This window comes from Chamaea fasciata, unplaced genomic scaffold (genome assembly GCF_029207755.1).
Source record: "Chamaea fasciata isolate MVZ Bird 193981 ecotype frontalis unplaced genomic scaffold, bChaFas1.0.hap1 SCAF_2, whole genome shotgun sequence".
Lineage (NCBI taxonomy): Eukaryota > Metazoa > Chordata > Aves > Passeriformes > Sylviidae > Chamaea > Chamaea fasciata.
Window position 1 is genome coordinate 102,220,316 of NW_027094087.1, and position 16,979 is coordinate 102,237,294.

Here is a 16,979-nt window from a genome sequence, read left to right on the forward strand (position 1 = left end):
ATAAAGATCTGTACAAATGCAAACACTTTTTGTGATGGAGTGAGGAGATCTGGGTTTCTGAAGTTCTTCACTGAGCCTGAGGAGAGTCATTGCCCACAGTATGGACTCAAATTGGGAGGTGGCCTCAGGTAGCTCTTGATGGACTAAAAATGTCACTTCTAAACACAAACTGTCTGCTCTCTGGGTGACTGATAAACAGCCCTCTAATCACCTAAGGACACTAAGGTTCTTTATTTAAGGGCACTTCTGTTTGTGGTAAACTTTCAGCCAGTAGAAATGACTGTCTTGGGGCAGGGCCAGTCACAGGGTAAAGCTAATGCTTGAAACCAAGCAGCCTTCCTACAGGAGCTTCTAGGAAAGCCTCTTGAGGACACAGACACCTTAAACTGGGAAAACAGGCACCACTGTGAAAGCCAGGACTGTCTGGGAGGATCCCAAGGGCTCCGGAAGCAGCCAGGAGGCCAGGCACAGGCAGTGTCTGGCTGTTGCATGAACGTGTGTGTCAGTGTGCAAGGGGCAGCAGGGACAGGGCTAAGGGACACAGCTGACACTGTCCCAAGGGCTGCCCTGGCTAATCCTGATCCCCACTCTGCTAATCCTGACTGCACCGGTGCTTGCAAAGCTAGCATGGAGTCAAGGAAGAGTTTCCTCTGGGGGAAACATTATGTGAAAGGTTGAAGTGGTTTGGTGTTTCCTAAATGAAACATTTCAAATGCTCATATCAGAGTAACACTTCATCCCCAGCTTTTGCTCAGTTTTGTTTTTAAAGAAGCAAAACCTTTCTCTTTTTTATTTATTTTTTCCTTTTAAATGCTTTCAATACTAGTTAGAACAAATATTTTAAACCTATAATAAATACTTCTCATATTTGTGTATTTTGATATAGTATATAATAAATACTCATTTTTTTGGAACCAAACTATAATGCAAACATCTCTGATTCGGTTTTCCATGTTGCCAGGTCAAGCTTGTGCTCTTATATTTAGTCTGTAGTCTGCTGCTGAACCTTCAGGTCATAGTAAAGTAACAGACGAGCATAAGTGACAGCATTGCTGACTATTGAACAGCACCGCTGAGTATCAAAAATAAGAGACAAAAATAAGTGGACTTTCCTAGGAAAGAAAAGGACATGTCATTCCAGGGCCACCATGACATATTCTTAAGCGCTGTTATCAGCACTTTCAGTCTGAGATGTGATCCCTGATGGGTTCCTCGGCAGGATGCTTCCAGGGCTTTTTCTCCTTGTAATAAGGAAGTCACCAGAACTATGTAACTGCAATACCAGAAATCTGATTTCTGGTAGTAAGTCACTCTAATATTACAGCACCTTGTGCTGTTTCTTTTTTCCCCTCTCTCTGTGTGTCAAGATTTTACATTCTTGAAAGTTTTTCTCAGTTTCTTCTGAAGGCAATAGCAAGAGGAGCAGTTGCAGCACACTTTTCTGGAAGTTAGGGGTGTGAAATATTCTCTTTATAGTATAGTTAAACCTGTTAAACATTTTGCAAAGGTTTTTGATAGGTCTTCATGTAATCACATTAATGATACATTGTTGGTTTCTCTATTTCTCCCTCCTTTTTTTGTTTTCCCCTTTGTCTCATTACAGTTGAAACTATAGAGGAAAAAACAGCAGACTCCTTGCAAGATTTGTACAGAGCCTTGGAGCAGGCCAGCCTGTCTCCTTTAGGAGAACACCGGATTTCCACTAAGCTGGAGTATAAGAAATCTTTTATAAAGAGATGTAGCGATCCAGTAGTCAATGAAAAACTGCACCAGCTGCGAATTCTGAAAAGCACTTTAAAGGTGAGATAAAACAGGGAGGAAAAAATCCTACCCCAGGGTTGGCTCGGGCTGCATTGTAATCAGAGATTATTGTGTGCAGCTGGAGTCCAGGCTGAGCCCAGTGTGCAAACAAGGGAGACATGGGGAAGCACTGCTTAAAAAGCAGAGAAAAATGTGCCTGGGAGAGCAGTCAAAGTCAGGGGATGAGTTTTAATTTCTTTATTTTCTTGAATTTAATCTGAGTCAGCAGTTCTTCCTCCAGCCAGTTTAAGAGAAGTTGACACCAAATTACTGAAGGAAACCTAAATCCCTTTTTTGTTCCTGAACGTTTTCATTTACCAAAACACATTCACTTTATAATTGCCAAAGTCTAAAGTTAAGCAAAGCCAGCCTTTAGAAGGGAACAGTATCTCTTGCAACACTTAATTGTTTTCTAATTGATGAGCTTGTCCAGGGAGAAACTATGTGCTTGTTTTCTGTGTAAACTGATAGGATCATTGTACTTATTCAGTAAGATTGATTGAATAAGTAGATGGTGATAAGGATAGATTTGATAATTTTTATGGTAATTTTAAATGTACCACAGCTCATTTAGCCTCCTTGTCAGCTTCCTTTGTTTGTTACAGCAGTTTCAGCTCTGTCCTGATAGAGATTTCAGCAAACAATATGCTGGATTTCCTCAGGGACCCTGTTAACTATATTAAATTACCACATTTTAAGTCGCCAGATAATTGTACAGTGCATTTTGTAACAGCTTTCATCAAAGAGGGCTTTATCAGCATTAATTAATTTAGTTTTCTATCACCTAGAGAAGCATTTAAACAATATTATTTTCATGCTGTGGGGCTCCCATCCTGAAAAAAATCCTACACATGCTTAATTTTCTGTACTCTATCATTTCATTGAAGGCAACCTGCGTTATTATCTTGGCGTGCGAGACTTTGCAGGATTGAAGGCTGGCAAAAAAAGGGCAACATTCACAGCTGTCCATGATTTCTGCAAGCATGAGAAACTGAAACAAAATCACACTGCTCTCACACACGTCGGGGTGGTAGGAGGTTCACGCTGTAGGTGTGGTTTCGTACTACAATGGGGTCACACACCACAGCTGTGGTTCAGCATCAGCAGCCTCCTACCATGCTGGATTGTCTCTTTAGTTAGTGTTTATTGATACCTGAGATACATTATACCAATGGCTTCCTGCAAATGAAATTGCTTTCCTTCAGGGAAGTCCAAAAAACAGCCCAGCCTCTTGATCCAGCGGGTCCCTGTTTTTGTGCTTCTCTGGAACTTCTTTCCTTTGGACCAAGCAAACACAGCTTTTTGTTCTCTGTCCATGAGCTGTATTTTCTAAGTCTGTCAAGCACTCTTGTTTGGACTATGTTTGGTGTAAATCGTTCTTATGTACATGAGACCAGTAATGGAAAATGCAATGGCAGCAAGGAGCAAAGACAGATAATTGTTGTTCCCTGCAGAGAGCAGCAGTGTAGAGTGACACACACTTGGTTTTCAGTGATGTCATGGTAACTTGTGACCGGCTGCATTACAGCTCAGAGCTCCACCTCTGCCATACTATTGGCAATTGTATCAACCAGTAGCTGCTGCTGTTACCTAATCGATTAGTCTTTATTTTTATCAGTGCCTTTGGTTTCTCCTTCCTGAGTGCAGCCAATTGCACTGGCCTGTTGGCACTGATGTTCTGAACTCTCCTTGAATTTTATCCTAAATAATAGTATCCAGGGACAGTCCTCCAAACTGCTTCTAGCTCTTGATGGCCCATGTTTTAAGTCATTAATGAAAGACCCCTGTGCTCTCCTTTCTGTTATAACAGCAAATCATTCTCCTGTCATTGAGTATGAGCTGCCTGGCTGGTAGTGCAGAGGTACGGGACCAGCCACAATCTGTGAGAAATAAGTTACGGTAGCTAAAGCAGAGATCTGGTGATCAGGATTTCCCATAGTTTCGTTTCCACAGCTTGTTCTCAGCTTGCCCTCTCTTTCTCAAAATGAGTATTCTAGCAGGTAGTGTTAATTTGCTATTGTTTGCACAGCAATGAAAGCTCTGCTTATTGAAGATGTCTCTGACCCTTCTGATCTGTCCCATCATACACAGCTTGATATTTCCCCTTGCCATGCTACCCAGAAAGATTTAACATACTCATAGTACAGACATGGAAAATGTGAGTTAGCCATGAGGAGTGTGAAATCCATCTCACAGGGAAGTTGCAGGGGAGATTGCTGGTGGCCACGCCATTCCTGTGCTGAGCAGCAGTGCTGGAAACCTGTGTGTTAGCTGTGTTCCCAAGGATTATGGCTGTGGCATCCAGCTTCCGCCACTTGCAACTAGCGTGAGTGGCTGTGGGTACATCTGAGGCTTACTGTGTCCCTCAGCACTGTGAATCAGTTACCAAAGAGGAATCATGGTACAGTCACTGCCCTGCCTCGGTGGTGCATAAGGAGGTACCAACAGCTTTGTTATATTTTCCCTTTTTCCGCCTTCTCTTTCCCACGTCAGTGGTAGGAAGAGGTTGCAGCCAGCCAGCCCATGGCGTGCAGTAGATCTGCAGTGAAGATGAGTTGCCATTCCCATGGGATTCCTTGCACAAGCCTTTGCAATGCAGAGCTCAGGTGCCCATGACAAGCCTGGGAAAGAGGCGTAGCTGTGCTGGCGGGCAGGAGGCCGTGTCTGTGTCTGTGTCCCACACACCCACAGAGTATTTCTGATGCTGATCAAGGGCAAACAGATGGCACTTTGTTGTGAAACCCATCCTGAGAAATGCAAGCTAAACAGTACAGGCCTTGCTTTTTCTGGAGCTGAACAAGGAGGCAGGTGGGGGAATAGGAACTCTTACTGAGGGTTCTGGGCAAGGCAAGGGAAGCCCAAGTCCCACAGGGGAAGGTGTGACACAGTAGAAAGGGCTCCTGTTTCTGAGTGCTCATAGAGCAGATAGATCCTGTGCTTGCAGGGGCTCCGAGGCTTGTGTTTGTACCCCCCCTTCTCTCCTTCCACCCATGTGATTGATTTTGTCAGTGACTTATCTCTTGCATTAACTCTTTGCTTGTTCCTTTTCTCTCACAGGCCAGGGAAGGAGAAGTAGCCATTATAGATAAAATTCTGGATAATCCAGCCTTGACATCCAGAGACTTTCAAGAATGGAAACAAATGTACCTTGATCTCTTCATGAACATCTATGAAAGCAGCCCCCGGAGGGACTCTGTTAATGGCTCATCTGAGGTTGAAGCACTTATAGCTTCGTTAGCACACACTCACTCCTACATAGAAACACATGTATAAAAGTCTATCTTTTTGTTCATTTGCTACACTCCAGCCCTTTACTTAAGTGCATAAAGTAGTTTTTATATCAATATGTGAGAGCTCTAGTAAATTATATTTTAATGTTACTCAGCTGTGTGAAACCTTCAGTGGTCAATGATACCACTTCTTTAATGAGGATTTGTATATTTTATATGCTACCAATGCTCTGCTTGTGTTTACCTTCTGTGAATTAAAAAACGTGGTCTTTAGCTATTGAAGAAAAGGATTTAAAAGCATTTTTGGAAGACTGTGGCCTTCATGTAGGAAGTTCCACATGCTAAAGCTTTTGTTATCAAAGGTCAGTTTTACAATGCTATTTTATATTATATAATTCCAGTATTGCATTGCATTTTTGGAGTGCAGGTACTGTTTTGGTGGTGGGAGAAAACCAATTTTTATATTTCATGAGAAACTCTAGGAGTTTTCTTAAATAACAGGGAAAAAGTGTAATGCAGTGGTTGTGTTTCAGTTTTGTCAAACACCTAAAAGGGTGAAAATCGGCTGACAAAAAAATGACTAATGTGAATTTAAGTGTCAAAAGGTTAAGTCTTATTTCCTTGTGCTTTTTTAAAGCTTATTGCTAAGGTTTACCACCAGTGCAAAGGAATGCTGGTTTGTATTATAATTATGACCAAATTGTGTGTTGTCTCTTAATCACATTAGGTTGATTGAAAAAAAATATAGTCATGGTACTGTGATTGACGATGCTTTTGCACTGAAGGTATCAGTATAATGTGCAGATTTTGCAAAAGAGAAAATGTAGACTTTCAACATCCTTGGTAGCAGCATTTCTTTAGCCCAGAACAGCAGCAGTGGAAGAGGTTTCCAGTGAAATCCTTCAAATCTGAGATGCTTTGAAGATTCCCACAATAGAAAAGGAGTGAATAGGATTTTTCAAGTAGTTTCCTATGTGTTTTCTGAGCTGTGAAATTAGGCTGTATTGTATGCAGGGATAATGTGTGATGAGAGCAGAGCTGAGCACAGAACCTGAAAAATAACCAAGGAGTAAAAAAGCCTGTGGTTTGCTTTTGAAGGGGTAGCGATGTCTCTGCAGAGTTCACAAGCCAATTAAAATGTTTTAAACTTCCATGAGATTTGTTATCTGCTGAAGACAACCCAGTGAATATGAGGGGAAATAGCTCCTTAGAGTTAGGCACATGCCTGAAATAAAAGTGGGAGGGAACTCTTAAATCATATATTTACTTTTTATGGGCTTAGTTCTGAAAAATGTTAAGAGCATGACAAAATATTTCTGCTGCTCTTCAGTATTTTGCTGCTTGAGTTCGGGCTCATGACATGATTTAATAATGCTCATGTGGAAAGGAAAATCTTCCTTTATACTTTAGTGAGTTGTACTCTTAACCAACTTGAGACTATTGCCTGTACAGCTCAGTGAATGTACTTTAAACTTTACGAACTCTGATATTTCCTGGAAGTTATATCCATGAAGGAATGAAGGAAAGAATGAATTTATTTTCTCTTTCTTTCTTTCTTTCTTTCTTTCTTTCTTTCTTTCTTTCTTTCTTTCTTTCTTTCTTTCTTTCTTTCTTTCTTTTTCTTTCTTTCTTTCTTTCTTTCTTTCTTTCTTTCTTTCTTTCTTTCTTTCTTTTTCTTTCTCTCTCTCTCTCTCTCTTCTTTCTCTCTTTCTTTCTCTCTTTTGTTTTCTTGCTTTCTTTTTCTCTCTATCTCTCTTTCTCTCCCTTCCTTCCTTCCTTCCTTCCTTCCTTCCTTCCTTCCTTCCTTCCTTCCTTCCTTCCTTCCTTCCTTCCTTCCTTCCTTCCTTCCTTCCTTCCTTCCTTCCTTCCTTCCTTCCTTCCTTCCTTCCTTCCTTCCTTCCTTCCTTCCTTCCTTCCTTCCTTCCTTCCTTCCTTCCCTTTGTCCCTCTTGCCCCCCTTTTTCTTTCTTTTCCTCTTTCTACCCCCTATTTTCTCTCTTGTTACTGCGTTTGGATTGCAAATGTTCTGCAGATTTTGCACAACTGTACAGAAGAGTGGCCTTTCTCTAGCCCATTTTCAGTGATCCTATATTCAAGTCGTATGGATGACAAATCATGTATTTACGTTTGTATAGAATTCTGGATCCAGTGTAAGATTTGTACTATTAGAAGAATACTGTTTGTATAAACTGGACATTTATTTACTGCATGGGTACTGACTTGTATATTAAATTTGTGAGGTTTTTGTAAATTTCTCTTTAAAAAAAATGCTTGACTTGAAATGGATTGTGCTATTGTTCCAAGCATTTAGATTCTCTTGCTATTGTTTTACTGGACCAAAAGTAAATATATTCATATGAAAAACTCTTTATATCTGATGGATGTATATGCACATTGTGTAGTTGATTCCTTGTCAAAACCAAGGCAGTTCAGAAGACTTAGATCTGTTGCTATGCAACAGCCATTCTGCCTGCACTTTACATTAGTAAAGTTAGCTTGATTGCTTTAAAGGTGAAAATTAAACATTACAGTTTTTTAAGCTAGTCTAGTGACAAAGAACATGTGTCCTCTCCATTGTGCTGCCTTCTTTTAAGACTATTAAATGTTCTTCTATATATATTTTTATTGTATTATCTCTCAGCCTAGAAAGGGAACACTGTAAAATGGAGTACAATAAATTTAGCTTTTAAATGAACATTTATGGCTCAAGATTCACTTTACTCCATACCAGATTGATTCTGTGGCATCTGACCATTTTGTCTGCATTTCACATATCCATGTATCTTAAAGTACCCCTGTGTGACTTCAGACTCTGCCAGTGTGGCCAGAAGGGAGTGACCCTATTACTGATTTGTATGAAGGCAGACACTGAGCAAAGACTTCTGAAAACCTTCAGTTACCTCCCTCCCCTTTGTAGTCTTTGATGCAAGTAAACCTTTTTTGACTGCAGGGTTCTCTTATGTAGCAGTTCAACAGCAATGTTACATTTTACCCTTATGAACAGGTGTGATAAAACAGCATATGGTGCCAAGGTAAATGCCAAGGCATCAGTAACAGCTTGTCACTCTCGTAAGAAGCATCTTGGAGGCTGACGATAAGGATACCCTTCAGCTCTGGCCATCTAAGCTAACACAGGGTTTGGATACAAAATAAATGTACAGCACCAGTAGTGTGCGCCCTTAAAATAACACAAAATAAACATCTGGAAGGTATTCTACAACAAAGGCCACTGAGAGAAAAATAGCTTCTATCAAACAAACACTGTTTTAACTTTCAGCTGTAGCTGAGTCTACATAGTGAAAAAAAAGTTCATGGTTTCTGTCCAGTAATTTCATGCTGGTTAGCTGAGACATTCTTACCTAGCACCTAGTATATCAAATAATACCTTTTCCTTGGCAATACTTGCTACTAATTCTTGTAGGCATCAATTTTCTGGTGTTTATACAGCTCTCTTTCCTTTTGCTTAGCCATAGCATAAAATCTCAATAGCACTTACCAGCTGGGAAAATTACCTCTGATTAAGAAAACAGAAAAGATGGATTATATTTTTTAATATTTGAAAAATCCGACTTGCAGCAGCTACTAATTGCTATCTAGGTATTATCCAAAAGTCAAGGATTACAGTTCTCACTCATCGCCTCTAAACGTGCTAGTTGCTACATCCTTGCTCAGTGAGATCAGCTTCCAGCTTTATAAATCCTACATGTGTTTCCTGTGCTGGAGCCAGATTTTCTTGCCTGTTTCCACGAAGCATTTGGCTTATCCAAGCAAACCTTCCACTCTCACATTCAGTGTCACTGCAGTTTTCTTCTCCAGGACCGCCCTGCTCGCTCATCTCCTGGGATGGATATTCCTCAGCATGGGAGCTCAGCAGCTGGGCAGCTTCTTCTGCTGGCTGTCGCTGTCCTGCTCCTCAGCCACCTCGGAGAGCTGGAGCACGGCACACTGCAGCCCACACCACGGCAGAGGGGCCTTGCAGATCTCCTCCCAGCCATCATTGTCAATGTCATAGCCAACCACATCTTGTGTGGAAACCTCCAGCGAGTTTTGCCATTTCTTTCCCCCAATCAGAAGAGCTGTTTCCTCTACCACTGCCAGGCCGTAGGAGAATCGATCGTAGACCAGTGGTCTTAACCGAGTCCATTGGTTTTGTTCCGGGTCATACCTTTCTATTTCAGAGAAAGGTTCATATAATCCCAGAAAGGTGAATATGGATCCCCTGATTGTTGCCATCTGATGCCCAAACCGAGCAATGCTCATTGGGGCACGTTTCACCCACTGCCCTTCACGGGAGCTTAGAGAATAAACGTCATTGCTTGTGCTGGCTGGGGCCGAGTACTTGCCCCCAGAGATGTATATGGTGTTCTTGCAAACAGCACTGGCATGGCCATGTATCCTGCATGGCAATTCCTTGGCCTTCGTCCATCTATCCCTGCTGATGTCATAGACTTCCACAGATGAATGCAGCGACCCGTCCTCACCCCTTCCACCAATGGCAAAGATATCCTTGCCTAAGACACAGCAAGAAAACTGGCATCTCTTTTCCAGCATGCCCGTGATTTGGGTCCATGTGTTAAATCTTGGATCATACCGATGGACCTTGTTTGTAACCAGTAAGGTGTTTCCAATTTTAGTATCACCCAGGGTACCACTTTGTATTTCCCCTCCCAAGACATAGAGGAAGTTCCCCACCACACACACACTGTGGTTCTGCACCCTGTCCTGCAGCTGTGTGAGGGTTCTCCATTTGTGATTGTAAACATCGAAGGCCACCACATCAGTGACAAGCCCCTCACTTGCTGTGCCTCCCCCCAGCAGAATGATCCGAGTTTTCTGGTTCCTCAGTGTGGTGGACTTATCCTGCAGGACAGGCTGCTTGAATACAGATGTGTGATAATTTATTGCTTTTATAATCAAGCACTTAATGCCTGCTGAGAGGGACACTTCTGACTGTGTGTAGGTTTTTCTCAGCTCTTCCACTGGGATGAGACCATATCTTATGTTCTCTAAAAGGCTGCTTGCATGATCCAGCCTGGATTTATCTTGCTTCAACCACAGCAGGACGAGATTCAACAGGCGGCATTCTTCCACCATGGGGGTATCTGGTGATTGAATCACTGCTAGCAAAGACCTGAAGTTCAGCTCAAGAAGTCCTGACAAATCCACGTCCAGCAGCTTCCAGACATTTTTGATAATGTATTTTTCTGTGGCCGCTAGAGCATCTGGCAGGTAGAACTTCCTGGCCACGTTGGCAGAGAAGCAGCAGTTTTCCAAGGCAAGATTGTTAACTAAGTACTGATTGCACAAGCCAATAGCATCAGTCACTTGCAAGTAGCTTGCAGCTTCCAAGGTATCCTCCAGGCTTTCAAAGGAAAGGGGCAGGAAGGATGTGTAAATGAAATCCAGGATGTGCTGGAGCCCGGTGGGTGAGACAACTTGTAGATGAATGACACTGGCTTTAGACTCTCGGGTATAATTTTTGAACATGGCTCGGAAGTAGTCGCTGGAGCATGCCAACAAGGACTTGTGTGCAGGAAACTCATTTTCTTTCACTTTCAGCAAAATATCACAGAGAAATCCCTCTGATCTCAGGCTCTGGTATTGGGCGAGCACGGCGGTGCAGTGTGCTTTGCAGTAGGACAGGAAGTAGCTCATGGCAGACAATGCAATGCTTTCCCCTTGAGCTATTAGAGCTAAAATGCAATTAGATATTGAAACAGCTGCCTTACTCTACAGCCATTGCTTGAATGCCCACCAGACCTCCAGCTGTTAGAGAAAAGCCCAACCCAAATAAAACAAGTCAGTCTCTTGCCTGGCATAGGGGGACAGTTAGTAGGTTTGTAGTGAATTCAATTCATTCCTTTATAGAAAAAAGAGCTGAATGTCATATCAGCTGTAGGATGCTTACTTTTCTTGCCTCCACAAGTTGTGCAAGGATGAAGAGTCCACAGCTGTGCCGAGCACTTGCTTGGCTGGCCATCAGGTGACAGATGAGGGAGCTAGATGACAATCCCAATTAATGGCCCTTCGTGTCTGCCCAGCCGTTGCCCCCAGCCCTTCTTGCTCCACGGGCAGATCAAAGGGATCCTCTCTGGCTGCCAGCGCGTGGCTCTGAGCAGACACAGATGAGAAGAGAGCTCTGACTTTTCTCCTCTTGTTTGTATTTTGAACTCCAGTCACTTTAGACGTCACCACCTCTGGGACAGCAGCCCCCTTTCCGTCCTCTTTCCGCACGGTCTTGGGAAGCCTCAGCCGAAGATCAAATCAGCGCCCAGGGGTTATTACGGGGAGGTTTTCTGAGCCCATAAATCTTTCCCCGGCAGCCACTAAGACAACCAAAATACCGTGATTAGTCACTGGTTGGATTTGACATGCATTTCTGGCTCTTTGCTTCACGTGACACCTCCATAGCTCACAGCTACCAGAATAGCCACAGGCTCATCCCCTCGTCCCCCTTGCCTGGGAGCCAACCCCGGGCCGGGTGAGAAATGGGGCCAGGGACTGGGCAGACAGAGGAGCTTCCAGTCACAGCCACAGCCAAAGCAGCTGACTTGGAATGACCTGGCTGGAAATCACAAGGGTAACACATTCGCACAGAGTGGTGACAAAAATAGATTCCCCCAGGTTGGCCCTAATAAACCAAATTCTGTTTATAGAGGAGGCTTTGCATAATTGTGCTCTCAGTTACCAGCTGGGAACAAACCCGGAGGCCCCAGGGATGAGCCAGAGCTGTCTTGCTCAACTTTCTCACTTTCAGTTTGTCCCAATTAGAAGCACTTATACAGGGATTATCCCTGATTTTCACCTGGGCACTTCAGGGTCTAATTTCTACCAGGAATAACAGATCTGGGCAGGCTACACATTCTGACCTCTTAAAGGTTGCTTTTATTTCTTCCTTTTTTCCCCTGCATAACTCTGGGTGGAGGTGTTCAGGAATCTCCTCCCGACACCTTTCTTTCCAAATCAAACACCCTCAGGAATTGCAGACCTTACCAGGGTTGATGAATGCCTGATCATTTTGCTGCACTGTGAGCCAGCAGACTCGGGAGCAGAGAAGGATCCCACAGGACTGGAAAATTTCACTTTTTGCTTAAGCCGAAGGTAAAACCTTTTTACTATATTTGTTTATAGTTATTTATGTGATGTCATGAAATTGTGGCTTACACCTGTAGCTGAGCAGTGTTTGGAGCTGACTGGATCCCAATATGGACTGTGCATGCTGTGTGACTGTTCCAGTGAGCTGAAACTGTCTTGCTAAACAGACTGATATCTGCACATGCTCTGCTCTGTTTGTAAGGAAGGACTCCAAAAACATCATTTTTTTTGTTGCTGTATAGCTCTGAAAATTGATTTTCTGCTTGAATCCACTTTCTATCATGACACTATAGACCATAAATCAGGATCTTGCTAAAAGATCTTACCCTTTGCTAGCAGCATGACATGTATGGGCAGTAGGGATAAAGGAGAAAAGGGATGCTTGTTTCTTTTTCCCAATGGTTTTGCCTATGTCTGAGTTGGGATAACTCTAAGGTATTTCAGGTGTTAGTGAAGATGTGCAGTTGATTCCAAGCTTCAGTTTTGATACTTCTCTGTTTTGGAAGTAGAGACCAAAAACCAGATACCTCTGTCCCCTTTTTACAGACATGAGTCCTGGTGATGATGGACCAGGCCTTAAATGCTCCCACTCCTAGAGACAGTGCTTTCCCCAGATTAATTCCTTCAGGTACCAGATTTCTGTAACACAAGGTACAGATAAACCTCCACTGTTTTGAAATAGCAGGTGGGCTCTGTCCATCACAATTTCCCTGGGAGCCTGAGGTGCAAGGCAGGCAAACACAGGGGCTGTGCCTGCAGCACAGGGCTGATTTTGAGGAGAGTTCCTGCAGCAGTTCTGGCATATGAACCTCCTGGCATCACCTCCTCCTCACCAAAAGTCCTTGTCCTCTACCAGCCCTTAGTCTATGCTGCCACAACTGCTCTGACACAGCCAGGAAGTGATGCACAGGGAGAAATGGGGAAAACCCCAAACCAGAACAGCAGAGAGGTCTCTGTGGCCCAGGCCAGGTTGTCAGCCCCTCTCACTCTGTGACCTCCCAAGCAGACGTGGCACAGCAGAGGTGACCCGCTGGCTGGTGGGTGGCTGGGGATGCCCCACCAGGAGAGATCCCAGCACAGAACTGGGATGGTCAGCTCTGGAGCCAGGGCCTCCAGCCCCAGGGCACTGCTGAAGTGGTGTGCTGCTACCACAGAACAGCTGGGACTGAGGACACAGAAATAAATCCCACTTCCCCTGGATCCAGGTGTACCATAAAGAGGTTAAGTGTAGGACTTGGCCGACTGAGGGTATTGCCAGCAGCAGCCAAGGCAGGTTTCTGAGCCCCATATGACACTCCTGCCTCCCAGGAGGCACTTTTGCACTGCCAGGAGAAAGCCAAAGTGCCTTTTCCTCACCCCCAGCTAGGCCAGGCCAGGCAGTGCCCAGTCCTGCACCAGTTTGGCTAGCATGTGTAAAGTACCTGCACAGCTCCAGCCACTCTGGAGTTGTGTAATTTCACTCACAAACTCTGTAATTTCAGAGAGGCCAAACAAGGCTCAGTCTGAACATCCTGCTTGTGCTCAGAGCGATTCCACGTTAACCCAACTGGTTGTGCATCACTTGCTTTCCAAATGAATTCCATCCATGGGTGGCTGTTTATACAGGTCAGTTGCTGGTGCTGATTTAACTGAACTGATTTAACACCAGTGCCAGATAAGCAGGTCCTATAATTGTATGCAGATTTGCTGTGCTATTCCCTTTCAGACCTACTTCATCTTCATGGCAAGCCCGCTAATAGAAGTAGTAAGAATCATGATGCTTATAAAGCCGTTTATTTGCCTGGTGATTTTTTTTTCCTTTGGCTTATAATTGAAATAAAACCACATACTTTCCAGTCTCTTGCTCTGGAGTGATAAAAACCCCCAAATTATCATTATCAAAATGAGGTTTTTCCCTGCTTCACTTCCAGGCAGTCACCTTGCCTAACTAGGGAGCCTGCTCAGCCAAGACCCTCCTTTGTCAACAAGCAAATTATCTTCATGCAGCAGCTCAGGTCTCCAGCACCTTTGGAAGAATATTTAATGTCCATTAGTAAGAGAACAGACGGTGACTAAACAGCTAACTTACAAATCTCAGCACGAGACCTAGCACTAAGTGGGATGCAGTCAAACCAGGATCTTATTTTCCTCAAGCATAATTTGGAAGATCAGATCTAATGTCTGACTCACTAGATGGTGCTTAAAATTAGGAAAATATTAGTGATTTAATGATGCTGATTTGTTGGGAGTAGATAATACATTTTTTTAATCATGTGCATCATTTAGTCTTTAAATTAGTTTTAGATTTCAGGCTTTCAGTATATTTTCTGTTGAAGTGATTGCTCTACTACAGTAGGCAGTCTGAAATAAACAACCCATTCAGATATGTGCTGTGAAAATTGTTAGCTTCCACCCATGCAGAGTTTTTTTCCTATACAAAATTGAAAAATGGCCCAAGTTGCAATGACATGCTCAGTTTAGTAAGCAATCAATTAATAAGCAATTGAAATATTATTTTAAATTTTGCCAATTATTTTTTAAGAGTAAAGATTATTGAAAGAGTTGTACAAGTGATATTAGGCTCATTATTAACAAGAGGCTTACTGGGAAATATTCATTACAAAAATCCACAGCAGAGGATTACCAGGCTACATTTGGTTCCAAAAGAAATCAGTGGAGTCCAGAGGACAACAGAGGAGATATTTCAGGTGCATGATAATTTACCACATGAACAAATAACAGCAAAATGAGCCAAGTAATGAGTATAGCCATACAGGTTTCCTAGAAGTGCTAATCAGAAAGATCATATTGATTTGTCTTGCAAAAATCTTTGGACTACAGTCTGTTCTTCATCCTCGAATAATCATTCACGGTAGTATTTGGGTCAGCACATCTATTTAAAGAAAAGGATGTTTAGCCCAGGAAAGCAGTCCTTAAGAGCAAAACAGTAAGAAGGGGGAAATTTCTTGCAGCTAGAAGCAATGTCTGGTGAGATCATGTCTGTGTGCAAAAGCAAAAGAGAAGGTTCCCAGCTTGCATGAAGTGGGCTTAGGCCGTGAGGTTTCCATTTTGGCAGGGGGAGGCTGGGGTTGCCTGTGGCTTTAAGCACCATCCGAGTGGTGCCCACAGGACACTGCCCCTGTGAGCTGGGGGAGCAGGAAGGCAGCACAAGGCAGTGCCTCCCCCAGCCTGTCAGAGAAGTTCTGCAAACACTCAGCACCCTGTACCCATCCACGTGACACTTCAGAGGGGTCTGTGTCTGGGGACAGTGCTGGCAGCAAAACCTTTGAGTGCAGGGCTCCGTCTGCCTCTTGGGAGAAGAGACGTTTAGTACGGTCTGGAGTCAGAGCAGGGATCCCAGCCAAAGCCTGCTGCAGGACCATGGCTGCCAAGCCATGTGGCTGTGTGGCACTCTTCTGTAGTTCTGTGGAAAAAGAGGAGGAAAGGAGGAAACACCACTGGCACACCTGGGCTGGAGTGGCCATGTCCCAGTTGGGTTAGTCCTGCACTAACTACACCTGTGCAAGAAAGTATTCTGTGTCAAATTGTGAAAGGCAACATGAAATAACAGAATTTCAATCAGACAGTGCTTCATTAATTTCCTCTCCCTTTTTTTCTTTTCAGGTTTTGTTTGCCTCCCATGGAGACAGATGTTCTGGCTTCCACTGCCATCTCAGTGGGTTAGACATGAGCTCCCGTGGTGAATAAAAAAAAAAGTTGGAAAATTTTTAACTTGGGTTCCCATTCCAGAGCAACTGCAGTGGGATGAGTCAGGCACTGCAGCCACAGAATAATGATGGAGAATGTGTATTTTAATGAGTCCATTTCAGAGCAGATGCACTAATAGCTTTCACAGCGTCTCACAGCAGTGTTCCTGTGATGGTCAGGTGGCACCAGAGATGTTTTGCATTGAGCCCTGGATTTCACCCCTGGGCAAGCAGTGCTGCCTGTGCTGTTGTTGGGGCAGAGAGGGACCTGCAACCGCTGCCCAGGGGCATCTTCCCTCTGCATCCAGCTCAGAGATGCTCACAGGCACCTGTGGCTGCTGACTTTGCACAGCATGGGTATCTACAGCCCTAGTTGAAGCTGCTCTGCTCATGAGTCCCTTCTGTATGGAAGGCCCCCTGCTCTAAAAGGGACCTTTCTGACCCCCCGTGTGTCATTCTTGCCTCCCAAAGACCTTGGGGCTGGTTGAACTGGGTTCCCAGCCTTTGTTTGGGTAGATGTAGTGGCAAGAGCTGCAGCTTTGGGCTGTATGAGCCCTCATGGCAGGAGAGCTGGGCTTTCCCTTCTGCCCTGGATGGACACACACTCAGAGCTCCCAGTGCTTCCCTGCCTCACACAGCCCAGTCTGACCTGATTTCCCTGGTCATACATTTATCCAGCACAAACCCCTATCACTGTCATACACACCTCAGGGCTAGGAAATGCATAAGGGAATAGGTCTAGCCTCCCACAGTTCAATGGTCTTTGAATGCATTTAGTTGTAATTAGAATGAGGACGAGTTTTTATAGGGATAGGGATGTAAGGAACAACCAGTGCTCTGAGACCACAGAGGAGAACACTGACATTTTCCTGAATTGGGACACCATTTAGATGAAGTAAAACTGCAGTGTTGGAGAAGCTGCATGTCTCTGCAACCAAGGTGCTTTTCACATAAGCTGTTAGGATTCAGCTCTACCATCCTCTTCAATTTCCTAATTCACATTCAAGCAAATACTCTCCAAGACATGGACTGTTAGTGAGCAAAGTAAAGGTTACACTGCAATCAGCTGCTGTTACTGCGTGGGATAATGAGATCCTGATGTCTACACTCAGCTGATCACTAGAAGTGCTCCTAGAGACTGCACACTATTGTCATCATCGTTGTGATCA

General features: G+C 43.8%; 2 protein-coding genes across 4 annotated transcripts in view; one reads left to right on the forward strand and one right to left on the reverse strand.

Annotated features, from left to right (window-relative positions):
• The window catches only part of CNKSR2 (connector enhancer of kinase suppressor of Ras 2), a 205,389-nt gene extending 198,505 nt beyond the window's left edge, over nt 1–6,884 (forward strand). For all 3 annotated transcript variants that reach the window (XM_066176932.1, XM_066176933.1, XM_066176934.1), the window contains 2 exons: nt 1,604–1,800; nt 4,858–6,884. In XM_066176932.1, coding sequence (XP_066033029.1) covers nt 1,604–1,800; nt 4,858–5,073 — 413 coding nt within the window. In that variant the 3' untranslated portion in view covers nt 5,074–6,884. The remainder of the gene's footprint in view (nt 1–1,603; nt 1,801–4,857) is intronic.
• A 619-nt stretch (nt 6,885–7,503) lies between these two features.
• KLHL34 (kelch like family member 34) lies at nt 7,504–11,296 on the reverse strand. The gene has a single exon (XM_066176937.1). The coding sequence runs from the start codon at nt 10,682–10,684 to the stop codon at nt 8,897–8,899; it is 1,788 nt and encodes a 595-aa protein (XP_066033034.1). The 5' UTR covers nt 10,685–11,296; the 3' UTR covers nt 7,504–8,896.
• Between the last annotated feature and the right edge of the window lie 5,683 nt (nt 11,297–16,979).